Source organism: Coffea arabica, chromosome 5e (genome assembly GCF_036785885.1).
Source record: "Coffea arabica cultivar ET-39 chromosome 5e, Coffea Arabica ET-39 HiFi, whole genome shotgun sequence".
NCBI classification, from domain to species: domain Eukaryota; kingdom Viridiplantae; phylum Streptophyta; class Magnoliopsida; order Gentianales; family Rubiaceae; genus Coffea; species Coffea arabica.
The window spans coordinates 47,783,524-47,796,751 of NC_092318.1; the positions used below are offsets into that span (position 1 = coordinate 47,783,524).

At 37.4% G+C, this 13,228-nt stretch overlaps 2 protein-coding genes across 3 annotated transcripts; both read right to left on the reverse strand.

Moving 5' to 3' along the window:
- Positions 1-3,122: 3,122 nt before the first annotated feature.
- On the reverse strand, positions 3,123-4,376 carry LOC113688211 (uncharacterized). Its single transcript, XM_027205961.2, has one exon. The coding sequence runs from the start codon at positions 4,319-4,321 to the stop codon at positions 3,362-3,364; it is 960 nt and encodes a 319-aa protein (XP_027061762.2). The 5' UTR covers positions 4,322-4,376; the 3' UTR covers positions 3,123-3,361.
- A 954-nt stretch (positions 4,377-5,330) lies between these two features.
- LOC113688210 (26S proteasome non-ATPase regulatory subunit 2 homolog A) lies at positions 5,331-13,158 on the reverse strand. 2 transcript variants are annotated; one of them, XM_027205960.2, is made up of 24 exons: positions 12,846-13,158; positions 12,337-12,437; positions 11,808-11,928; positions 11,660-11,719; positions 11,364-11,431; positions 10,702-10,744; positions 9,945-10,010; positions 9,744-9,782; positions 9,550-9,632; positions 9,256-9,370; positions 9,082-9,156; positions 8,470-8,736; positions 8,284-8,388; positions 8,061-8,201; positions 7,854-7,958; positions 7,443-7,664; positions 7,146-7,259; positions 6,838-7,053; positions 6,656-6,715; positions 6,438-6,551; positions 6,273-6,358; positions 6,070-6,178; positions 5,752-5,930; positions 5,331-5,674 (listed from the first exon to the last, which is right to left on the reverse strand). In XM_027205960.2, the coding sequence occupies exons 1-24, from the start codon at positions 12,969-12,971 to the stop codon at positions 5,599-5,601; spliced, it is 2,691 nt and encodes an 896-aa protein (XP_027061761.1). In that variant the 5' UTR covers positions 12,972-13,158; the 3' UTR covers positions 5,331-5,598. The 2 variants fall into 2 exon arrangements, with proteins under 2 accessions (XP_027061761.1, XP_071904972.1); XM_072048871.1 differs by lacking the exons at positions 10,702-10,744; positions 11,364-11,431; positions 11,660-11,719; ... (1 more) ...; positions 12,337-12,437; positions 12,846-13,158 and adding an exon at positions 10,468-10,536.
- Positions 13,159-13,228: the final 70 nt, after the last annotated feature.

The following is a 13,228-nucleotide window of genomic DNA, read 5'->3' on the forward strand; positions in this document are numbered from 1 at the left end:
TTGATTTGATAGTTTTAGTAACAAAATCTTAAAATAATACTGATTTGGTCAATTTTATAAATGAATACCCAAAAATGCTCTTGTGTAATGAGTTTTAATTTATTTCCTTATACAATTATAAGATTACCTAGTATAATTATAAGGAAAAGGGGCCAAATTTTTTATGTCCATACCTAGGAGTGGCAATGGGGCGGCACCCCGTCCCCACCCCGTTTCCCCCGCGGTCCCCCGCGAGGAAAGATTAGAAACTTTCAGCTACTAATTCCAAGCTAAGATTAGAAACATGAGTTTACAATATACATGATCATACCAGTGTAACATGATTTCTTGTCCAGGTATCAATGAGTATCCAGTAACATAATGCACACTAAAGCATGTAACAAGGAAGAAATATTACCTGTAACTCACCCCGTCCAAGTGATGGCTTCAATAAATTGGCAATATCAAGACCAGATCCCTTATTGCCTCGTCCTACTATCCCAGAACCAATAAGTGTGTGGACCTCATCAATAAAAACAATGACATTGCCTGCAATGCTATCACAACAAGTTAAACCACAGTAGACGACTTACTTCAAATGCACCAAAAAGAAATGGGCACACCTGACTTTTTGATATCCTTAAGTAATGTAGTGGTCACGCGTCCTTCCAGCTCACCTCTCTCCTTTGCGCCTGCAATTAATTGAGTAGTGATTAGAACTAAGGGGAATGGGAGGCGACGGCGGTGGCTGCGAAGGAGGGAACAAAGGAGGAAGTGAGGGGAATAATAAGGGGTTTTGTTACTTTTGTATATATAAACATATATATATATGTGTGTATATATTTTTTTTATGCGGGGGATGGGACGAGTGTATGTTGCCCCATCCCCCGCCCCGTTTTAAGGCGGGGGTAAATATTTTGCCCCAGCCCCATTTCTACCCCCACGGGTACCCGTCCCCATTGTCATCCCTATCCATATCTATTATTTGATAAACAACTATAATATTAAATTTATCACCATTATAGGATACTTTTGATGGTACTTTATTATGGATTTAGATTTATATGATAGAAAAGAAAATGTTGAAATAATTCATTTAGAGTTTATGAATTTTTCGGGTAGTGGGATTATCATAATTTGGTAGTGATTTTGGGCCATTTCTTTTTGATTTATTGTTAATTTTAGTACCAAAAAATAGAAAATAAAGATCAACAAAAACATTGAATTACACATAAAATTAACTCTTCAAAAAAATCATTAGTTCGACATTTGATTACAATAGAAACTAGAAGCAATAGCGGCAGTTCTACGGTTTTATTGAAAAAAATTTTAAAAAGGAATAAGAAGGAAAAAGAATGAAAAAAAATTTTTTAAACTCATTCTAATTATAAGCATACCAAATAAGGGAATTTCATTAAAATATTTAAGGGTAAAATTGTCATTTTAAATGACAAGGGAGGTATGTGTAATTTTTTAAACCTCAAGGGAACTCAGTGAAATTATTAGAAACCTCAGGGGAGGTTTTTGAAATTATCCCAAAGAATTAATACCTCAAATATTTCTTAACACAGAGAAAACCTTTTATGAATTGAATGTATTTAGACGTAGAAAAGAGATCAGATCCATCAAATGTTTGCAATTGAAGTCAAAGCATTATAATAATAATAACTATTGATCTAAAACTAGACGAGGGATCGAGAAGTTTGTCATTTCCTTCCGATTTGAAACAGGAAATTAAGGACTATGAGGTGAACTGACGAAGATTTGTACGTTTAGCAATTTCAGACTGGATGTGTCATATTGGATGTGTACGTTTAGCAATTTCAGACTGAATGTGTCATAGGACTATTGGCATTGTTTGGAATGGCAGGATTTGGAGGGATTTGCTTTTGTTTTGGGGTAGGGGTCCTAGAGGAAGAAGCGTAAAACGGTCCTATCTGATATTGGGATTCGGGAAAAGAATTGATAAGGTTGCTAAGCAAAGGACCAGGAGTACAATTTTGCTGCAAAATGGAATGTTGTTTTCCAAAAAGACTTCATTTAAATTGTGGTGTCATGGATCAAATGTACTTTTGTCACTACTACATGGGGTCAGAATGAGTGAATTTGTAAGTTAAATTGAGCTAATTTACTTTCTTCTCTACTAAACTTTTCTCCAAGAAATGCACAAGAAAGGATTAATGGTCATAGTAGGCTTTGAGTTTTGTGATTAGAATTGAAAAAGCAAAGTAGATTTGACGGTATAACTAATAAATGTGTACTACTTTTGTTGAATACTTCCAAGTTCACATTTTTGGCTGAATCTTTTGTAAAGATTTGCTGACCATCTTTTTTTTTTCCAACTTAATAGCTCCAAAAAAAAAAGAAGCTTTTTTCCAACTTAGTAATGCTCATTTGGTACTTCCAAAAAGTTCATATGGTAGTGCTGCATGTTGATACATAACGATTAATCTTTTTTATACTTAATAATATATACAGTATATACACTATCAACGTTGAAAGAATAACAATTATATATAATTTAAATTTAAAATTCAACTTTTATACATATGTCATGGATCCAATGGTAATAATATATGCACTGTTAGTGTATATTAGATTTACTCAACACTACATAATATTGGCCAAACTGTTATAAGCTACGACACTAATCAAAGCAAAATATCAGCTCCTAAAATTAAACATATAGTTTGAAAGTTAATAAATGTGGTGGAGGAATTCTTTGGATTGCAGATTTCTAAAGAAAAATTGTTATGTTTTTCGTAAACACATTTTTCAATCACTTTTTTGCCTCTTATATATCAAATCGTTATAATAATTTTTCTATAAAAAGTCCAAAAAAATATAATCCAAACACAACCGTTGCCATACCCATACAATTGTGACTTGACACATAAATGGAAGTCTCAAGCAACCCTATGAAATCGAATCTTAATTCAAGAACCCACACTGCATCTATTGAGACTTGAAAGATCTTGGCCATATCATGGAACCTGCTGCTCTCGCAATCTAGTTGCTGGATTTTTCATTTGTTTAGTACATCAATTGAAATCGCTTTATTGGCTACAAGCAGGAAAATTCTGCTAAGAGAATAGTGAATATACCGCCGTAGCTTTAAATAATCTAACAGAACCAGCCACAAAGGAACAATTGTAAGATGACTCCAATTCAATTCACAAGGACTTGTAAAAAAGTTCCACTGGTTTACTTTGCAGAGCAAAAAAGTTGTGCAAACACAAATGGAACTACGGTTTGAGTGAAGAAGGCAAATCAAGAAAGAAAAAAAAAATTACATCCCATTATAATTTAGCTTGAATTCTGTTGTAAAATATGTTAAATGCGTATCTTCTCCTTTGCATTCCTTTTTGGCTGATTTCCAAGTTCAAGGATTATAGTACTTTTCTGTGCCTGGATATCCCTGTTGCTTCTCATATTCTCCCACGGAATCAAACTCATACTTGGACTTTTCACCGTTACCGTAGTAACCTTCAGCATTGCTATTTTCCTTCACTGATTCATACCCATTTTGATTCAGATTCTCATTGTTAACATCATAATGGTACTTACCATTCTCCAAGAACCTTGTGTCGCTCATCCCTTGTTTCTCATTCCTGTAGCTATTGCTATATCCATTGTTGTTATTGTAGGCTGAATTCGAATAGCCATTGCTGTTGTAATTGTTGGAGTAGCCATTATTGTTGTAGTTGTTGGAGTAGCCATTGCTGTTGTAATTGTTGGAGTAGCCATTGCTGTTGTACCTGTTGGAGTAGCCATTATTGTTGTAGTTGTTGGAGTAGCCATTGCTGTTGTAATTGTTGGAGTAGCCATTGCTGTTGTACCTGTTGGAGTAGCCATTATTGTTGTAGTTGTTGGAGTAGCCATTGCTGTTGTACCTGTTGGAGTATCCATTATTGTTGTAGTTGTTGGAGTAGCCATTGTTGTTGTAATTGTTGGGGTAACCATTGGAGTATCGATTCCCGGCATTGTTTTCCGCGAGCCTTTCGTTGTTGATTTCCTCAACCGGAATTTCATCTTCCTCATTGCCAAGGGCCGTGGTCGTGGTCTTTTTTGTAGGAGAAACAGTAGAAACACCGCCATAGAGGCCATAGGGATGGTCAGTACTCTCAATTGGTGCTGGTGCTGGTGCCGGAACTTCTAGATATGTGGGTGCAAAGCTAATCTCACTAGTTATAGGGGCTGGTGCTGGTGCTGGAGAAATTGATGGTGCTAGCACTGGTGCTGCCACTATAGGGACATGCTTGCTTACTCTAGCCTCAGTATGAACAGAGGAAAGAAGGAGAACAAGCAAGAGAATGGAGACGTTTTTAGCCAAGGGAGCCATAATGGAGAAGGACGGGAAATGGTTGAATTTGTTGTTTGGCTCTGAAATTTCAAGATCCCAAATGCATCCTTTTATAAATAGACAAAGTGGGGTACTCTTCTCTCTTTTTCAGCCGTGATGATTTGCGGGGATTGAGGGATGCGAAGAATGTGGGCATAAGAAATTATAGCTTTTGGGACATGCTGCATGTGGAATCCTTGAGAATGTCTTTCACAATTGAGGCGCCTAATCTTCGGCCACGAAAAAAGTGTCATTAATTAGTCAAAAGCTGGCATTTTCTCATGGGATGCTTAAAGAGAAAGTGATGTTGCTCAAGCTTGCAACATCATAAAATAAAGAGGAGGGCCCCTGCCGCCAATTTTGCAGTTGAGTTAGTTGAAAGGGCTTATAGCCTGACCATATTTTAAGGGGAAATTCTTCTATATGTGCCATTGAGCATATAGTAGTCATGCACCGGAAGACTTTTAAGATTCTTGATCATCTAATCCAGCAAGAACAGGCGGAGGAGATACAGGTTGTATAGCTGGATAGAAACACATCAGATGGCTCCATAAAACCTTTCGACAACATTGCATGGTTGTCCACTATTTCAAAATGCAGTATGTGGTGGTTTTCAGTTCAGTAGAGAAACTGGAGCCATCACGAGGAAAGACCTGCATTAGCTGGTAGGGGGAATTTTGATGTTATGAAAATACAGGGTATGATGAATTCATGTTTTGGCAGAGAACTAGAGATATTACGAGGAAAGACCAGCATTGGCCGGTGGCGAAATTTTGAGATAATTTTGATGTTAAGATTGATTTACAAGTCTTTCAAGTTTTATTGTTGACTAAACATCTCATCTTCTTTTGATCATGTCCTCGTTTCGTTAAGAAGGGATGACAGAACGATTTTTTCCCCGTTCGAACTCTTTTTAAGGACCAAGTGCAACAAACTTAAGTTCCTAACAAGCAACGGCGATTTCACCTACGGTTACATTCCATCAAGAAGTTATACAAAGGCCAAGTAATTTGCGAAATCGTCTAAAAGATTCTATTTCAAAGAGAAATAAATCGATAATCGTACACATTAGATGTACAAAAACTTTTTCTCTTGAAGGTACAGAAGAACAGTTTAACAAGAGTGCTTTTCTGCTCGTAACTTTGTAATTAACCCCCCAAAGCTGAGGAATAATTTGTGGCAGTCTCCCACTCCCACCTCCGTAATGAATCAAAACTTGATGCATTGCAAAAACTTGGGAGAAGAGAAGGCAGATAAAGTGGTCTACCTGAGATCTACTACTGATCATCTCTATACTCCGGATTCTCTTTTAAGATGACAAAACCCTCGAGAATGGGTGACAGCGGAATGTATCTGCACCAAAATTTGATATCAGCACAACCAAATGTATGTATACCAGAATAATGAGTTGCATAGGGAAAAGAATTTACTTTTCAGTTGCAAGCTCTGCTCTATCCCCAGCAGAGAGGAGGACGGGGGTTGTGTGCGTCTGGAAACCTGTTATGGTCTTAGGCCTGCCTGCTTGGCCAACAACATCTACTGCTTGACCCACTCGGACAGGTACAGGCAAAGCCTTCAGATTTTCATCAACCGTCATCAACATCCTTGGCTGTCAATGGCAGAATAGAGGAAGTAAGAACATAGGATCGCTCAAGAAAAGGAATAAATATCACCGTTCAAACAATCAATTTTTTTTTTGTTGGGTGGGGAAGGAAGGAACAATCAGATATACGAAAGAGATTTAATACCTGCATGGCTAAAACAAGGAAGTATAGAATGTAGTGGTATTTTCCGAGGATGACAGCTTTCATATCAAGACATGCATGTAATAAAGTCACTAGTCCAGCCAGCGCAGTACTATAGACAGGATGCAAATAAGAAATTAGAAGACTTCACAAAACTGGAGCAACTATCTACATCTGAAAGAGCAAAAGGGGAGTAATAGACTTACGGAGACAACAAGAACCGTTCCGAGTGATATGGGGAGAGTGTCAACAACCCCTTTCCTAAGTGGACAAGACCTTGAGCAATCCTCACCTGCCAATGGGCCAAAAGAATCATTAGGTTGTCAGGAATATGCTAGTCAGCATGCACTTATCTAGGAAATGAAGCATACACAGAAGAGAAGACTCGGTTCTTTATAGTAGTAGCTTGACAAATTGCGAAGCATGCCAGCTATTCTAGCATTGTTGGTTCCTGCACCTATCAAACCCAGAGAAACGATAGCAGCCTACATAGTTCAAAAAAGAGTTCTAAGATAAGGAATCATATACTGAAGCAAAGATGAAAACTTCATAAGATGATTGAAAAACATAACAAGCTTGTCTAAACTACCATAGCAACTTCAGTGTCAGAATCATGACTGAGTCTGCTTAAAGTGTCCATGACATTGACCTATTGACACGAGCCAAAGTCAGCAAGGAAAATATAGATAAAAGGAGGCATCTGAAAGACAAAGTAGCCTCTTGGTATCTTGATAATTACTATGACTAGCATAAGTCATGAGATTAAAGTACCTTTGGATTTGATATACATAGAAGACCCAAAGCTAGAGGAACTGCCTTTCTAATATTCTGCTCACCATACTGTAAAAGATGCTCTAAGGACCGGATTGCCATTTCAAGGCCCAGCTCTTCAGCCATTGCTACCATAGCTATTCCAAGTACAGCGGGACCCTGGAAGGTCTCACCCTTCTCAAGATGTTGAGCACATTGACCGAGGAAGTGTTGGACCTATATAGCAAGGATAAAAATGCCATTACATAGTGTAACAAACAACCACTAGCTAACCATGAAATTGCAAATCAGGGATTTTAGTTCAAAACCTTTAGGACATTCCCAGTTCCAGCATAAGCACAAGAAAGCAGTGTCATGTCACAATGCTTCCGGATTTTTTCATTAAAGGTCTTTGAAACCTCAGCTGTAGCCTCCACACTTTCCTGTTAACAACAAAAATTTGGATCCCAAAAACTGTTTAAACAATATAGTAGGACTTATGCAAATGACCGATCTCAATCAAATGGAACAGCCCTATAAAGCAGTAGATAAGACGTGCATACTAATAGGTGATTCAAGAAACTTATCTATTTCAAACAAGCTGAATATAACAACAATTTCCTTGCCTGTTTCCCAAGGTAGAGGAGCCCAAGCCCAAGAGGCAATAGGCGTGTGAGTGGTTCACCTAATTCTGATTCGCTTCGGTCCATCAACGCAAATATAATTGCCTGGGCAATATCTTCATTACAAGAGCCCACATATACCAAGCCCAATGAGATTGCAGTAAATGCAATCACATCAAGGGATGCCTTTGCATCATTCAGTATAGGAATTAGTTTACTCCGGATCTGCAAGAAGATACAAAAGATTCAAATTCAAGTAGTCATGTCTTGCCAGCAAAAGATACAAATAAGACAGCACATCCAACTCCACGTACTTTACCATGGCTGTTAAAAAACAAAAGAATAGATTTCCATCTTGGAAGGTCCCAATCTAAAAGTCCATTAATCCAATATAAGAAGACAAAGGAAGCTCACCTGCTCGCTTTGAGCACCTGCATATGCAAGTCCTAGGCCCATTATAGCACCAATTCTAGTAGCAGGATCCTCTCTGTCAACATATTCAGCTAGAAGTGCCAAAGCCTGAGATTAATAGTTAATGCAACATGTTAGAAGCAGCCTTTAATGAAAGAATACTCCACACCACCAGGGTAAAGAGGAGGGCATGGGGTGAAGAAAACTTACAGGATCGCAGTCATTCTTGACACCACAATTTACAATGCCAACTCCTAACAATGCACCCGCGATGACTGGTGTGTCGGTGCTATGGAAGTACTTGTCAATTTGAGCCAATCCAGAATCAACGTCCCAAAGAAGGATCATACCCTAAAAGTCAGGGAAGAATAACATTCATATTGTAACTGAGTGATAACCAGAGAAGAGCTAAGATGAAAGTAAACTGGCATACCAGACTTGCTGCAGCGCTAGTCTTTCCATGTTCCTTATTTTTGTAAAGCCAGTTTGTGGAAGAGCTACCACTTGAAGCTTCAGATGGTACGGTCATCAACTTATCCTGCATGTGAAAGCATTGAAATTTATTCGACATAAATACAAGCAGTTATCCATTTTACATATTGACAAAGCATGCTCTTACCTGACCAAAGCCAGCATTGACGAATGCATTTACAAATGTTGCAGCAAGATTCTGTCTTGCTGAATCCATGCTTGCCCCAGCACTGGCCCGACCATCAAGTAAATGAGCCTTGTAAATGTCTTCAGGAGATTTTGGCTCCATGACCTCTATATCACGAGCAAGTGTAAGATAGCCTTCACTTAACTTAGAGTTATTGATAATTTCTTGTAGTCCCTCCCTCTCTTCATCGTCTGCACACATCTCTTCATCAAGCTCAAAAGTTATGCCCTGCAATCAAAGCCAACAGAAGCACATCTAAGGCAAGAACCTTCCACATATTTTTTGTACAAAAATAATCAATATGACACAGCTACTCAGAATAGTTCATTATCTTAAAACAATCAATTGCTAAAAAAATTTCATCAACCCCAATAAAAATGGTCAATGGGCCAATGGCATGATATCTCTTGGACAAGCAAGAGAAACCCCCGGTACAGAGACAGGTCATCCATTAGACAATTGAATAACTTCTCATACAGAGCCAGATATGTTAAAACCAAAAAGCATCCAATACACTCAAACTCCATTGATGTAACAATCTTTCACTACAAAAGAAACATCTTATGGGCTTACATGGCGAGCAAGAATGTAGCAAAATTGCTTTTTCTGCAGAAGGTCATGGCAAGTCATAAAGATCTGCTTGACATACTGCAATGGCAATGTCAAAACATAAGATCAAAATCAAACCATAAAGTAAAGATTAGAACATTAACCATAACAAAGAGCATAATATCGTGATAAGCAAACCTGCATGTTATCTAGATACAAAGCTATCTGAAGTGCTCGAGGAAATTCTTCAAATTTCATATAAATCATGTAGGCGATATCCAAAACTAAGGTGTCATCCGGTCCAGGAAGGTATCTGCCAAAATCAGATCAACAACGTACCCCATTTTCAGTTAAGAGGAAAAAAAAATGGCTTTCTCGTTGGTTGGATTTCTTGTTTTCCCCTTTCTTTTTTTTTGGGAGAAGGGGAGGGCGGGTTATACTAGAATTGCAAAAAAAAGAAATTCAACTAACAGCTTTTCTAAATATACTTACTTAGCTGAACTATTGAGGTACAAGCAGGTTCTTTTAAAATTTGTTTTGTCCGTATGCTCAACCAAGAGATCAAGGTCTTCAACCTAAAGCAATTTACAGAGACTTCAGATAGAATATTTCGCTTCACACCCACAAAAGAAAAAATGTAACCTTAGTTACAACACCTATAGTAATAACATTGAAAGCTATTATACCTCCATCAAGAGATCCACAGCCTCAGGTTCAGCATTGTGCTGCAAACACGAGTTAAATGCATTAAACAAATGAACAAATGCCAAAATATAGGTGATGCTTGCATATCACAGAGTTAAAACAGGGAACTGACAGACCATATATCTTTGTAACAATGTAATGCAGGTATCTTACAAAAATATAAATGCTTAAAAACATCTTACCTGCATATGAAAAGCCACAATCTGCTGAACAAGCTCCATTAACTCATCAAATGGGGCATCCTCACTCTGAAATCATATGATAAATCACGTTAGTTAGGATCACACGAACTCCTGAACATAGATGATGTAGTATAAGGTAGGACTTGACTAAAACAGAGACCTTCCTTGCAATAACTCTTAGATGACCAAAAAGGATCCAGGCCAGAGCTACAAGGGATCGATGTATCTTACATATCCGAGAGAGAGAGTTTCCGCTCATACTCTATAACAGATGTGATACCTAATTACCATTTCACTAGGAAAGCTGCACCGTAAATGCTATTGCTTGCCCTACTTTTACCATATTGGCAAAATTTTTCAAGAACATATAAACTTGACCTATTTACATGAGACAATATGAAAAAGACCACATTCTTGAACATAACGTAAGGGACCCCAGATGCAAAATGAAAAACTTCAATTATGCCAATTGTCCTAATGAATAAACCTGCATTAATAAGTCAACTAGAATAGAAGCTCTAACCTGCCGTTTGGCATATTCCTGTGCAAATGCTATTGCTTGCCCTACTTTTACCATATTGGCAAAATTTTTCAAGAACGTATAAACTTGATCTATGTACATGAGACAATACAAAAAAGACAACATTCTTGAACATAATGTAAGGGACCCCAGATGCAAAATGAAAAACTTCAATTATGCCAATTGTCCTAATGAATAAACCTGCATTAATAAGTCAACTAGAATAGAAGCTCTAACCTGCCGTTTGGCATATTCCTGTGCAATTTCTCCAGCCAGATTCCTACAAGAAGTATATGATCATCCATTAACCAAATTACTTTAAAAGAATTGTAACTACAACATTCTGTAAGCAACATCAACTACAGAAAATCACAAGAAATCAGCACAAAATGCAAGATAAGTATCTACCATAAAAGTTCTTTTACTGTTTCTTTTTTCTTTTGCTGGTATGCAGGGTTGTGATCAAAAAATTTGTAAATAATACAGGCATCCTTTTAGTCGTTGAGTCAGTATAAAACATCATGATCCAGTCTAATGCTCGATAGAAGGCTACATGAAAAGCTTTTCAAATGAAAATATAAAAGTACAGAACCATTTTACCCTACCTGAAGCATATTGTCTGTATGCTTGCACATCCAGACATAAACAAGCACTTAAATATTATTAAAAGCTCAAGACTCAATCAATGTAATTAAAATACCACCTAAAAAAGAGAGTAACTAAACAAAACAAAGCGAGCAAGGAACCTATTCAAAACTAAAATCACAATTAGAGTTACACATGAGTCAGATCTCTCTTCAATCATACAGCAGTAGCAAGAGATGTTTCAGAAGGCCACACAGAAACTAACTTTACTATAATGCATTTGCTATAACCAATAAACAGACATACGTGCTCACCTAACATACTCATGTCCCCATGAACCAATATCACCATCGGAACCCAACAGTCTATACTTCAGGCTCTCCTGGAACAACATTAACCAATTTGTTATGATAATAAAATGGTTAAATAAGAAAAATCTGCAATCCGTGCAGATAGACAAAAAGAGACCAACACAAGGATACCCATGTGCTCCATCAGAAAATACACAGGATTTAGACATATTCCCTTGATACACAGTAAAATTCATTAAAAAGGCACAAGTCAAAGGTATGGATGGTCTGCCCATGGATTGTAAAGAAACAAAACATACCCTTTCTCCTTCAGCAGACATTGTCAAGGCTAAAACAGAAAGGATATCTGCTAAAAGTTTCTGGAAGAGGAAAAGATGTAAATGAAATGAGTTAGTTTTGCAAGGATAAAAACTAACACAATTTCCCCGCTAAAAGCATAATACCCACCTTCAAATCTGAATCCACCATGCTTTCATAATATGCTTTTAATGTTCCATAATGAGGACGCAAGAACTTTAGTGGCTTTGGGACTGATGTCATAGAGCTTGTTGCATTCCGAATTTCTTGCCTACCATGAATAGAAATGTATAACTTGGTTAGAAAACGCTAGACAGCTCAATCACCAGAAGGAAGGTTATCTGCATCAACAGGCTAACAGCTGGAAAATTCAGCAACCCAGAAAAGTCCACTCGAGTTAGCAGGATAAGAAATAAAGTTCAGGCATTTCAAGCAATCAACGAGACAATCTGCAATAGGCGACCCTTTACCATTAGTTGTGCAAAAATTCAAAAAACCCTGAGTTTCATCCATCCTGACAATACTACCAATGCACCAATCTTTGATAGGTTCGAATTTCAGGAAAAAGGCACTAAGAAGCACTATGCATCCACAAGAATACAAGTAAGCTAGGGAAAAAAACTATTGTTATGAAACAAATATCATTGTGCATACAGAAAACCTACATAAACCCGTGTACCTCATGCTCTCGAGGGCAACTTTCTGCAACCCCGGGTCTGAATCCTGTACCCTCTCCACATACAACTCTAGCTGCAGCTTCAGTGCCAAATCTTCCTCGGACTTGATGAATCAAAAGCATAAACAGATAAGCATATGCACCAATAAAAGCCATCCAATTATAAAAACTCTCTTCAGAGAGCACAATGCTCCCATCGTTTGCACAAGCTTTTCACCAATAACGGCAAAGCAAGCTGAATCTAAATGCCACGAAACAATTAATACTACTCACTTATCCAAAAAAATAAATAAACAAATTAAACCACCCATAAACGTATCGCACTTGAAAAAGATTACAAGAATCACTCAATATCAAGCTCAGCATACTTACTATCCCCCATTTTGAGTTTAAAAATAAAAATAAAAAGACTCGTAATTTTTCAATAAACCGCAAAAATAAACTTTGTCCGATAACTGGACATCATAATTCCTAGTTCAAACAATTCAGCACTAATTATACAAATTACTCACAAGATCTTCGTCTTTCTTGTCATCCTTCTTCTTCAAGTCTTTTGAAGGAACCTTGAGTGACGCTTCATCCTTAGTGGCGCCGGCGCTGCTGCCGCCGGTACTATTCGGATCTTGAGCCGGAGCCATAGATTATCCGGTTCAGTAAAACCCTAGAACAATTTTATTAATTCTCAACAAATAAATACAATCTTCTGGCGAAAATTTTCTCTTTATTTTGAAGAACAAAGAAGTTAAACCCGGAATATTATAAGTAGAGCGGAGTTTTTGGGAATTAGTAGATTTCCTTTTCTACAAGCAAAGTCTAATCATCTTTTCTCTCATGTTTTTTTTTTTAATTTTAAAAGCCCGGTTTTTACAAAGCTGTTTGTGGAATCTGTGATTTT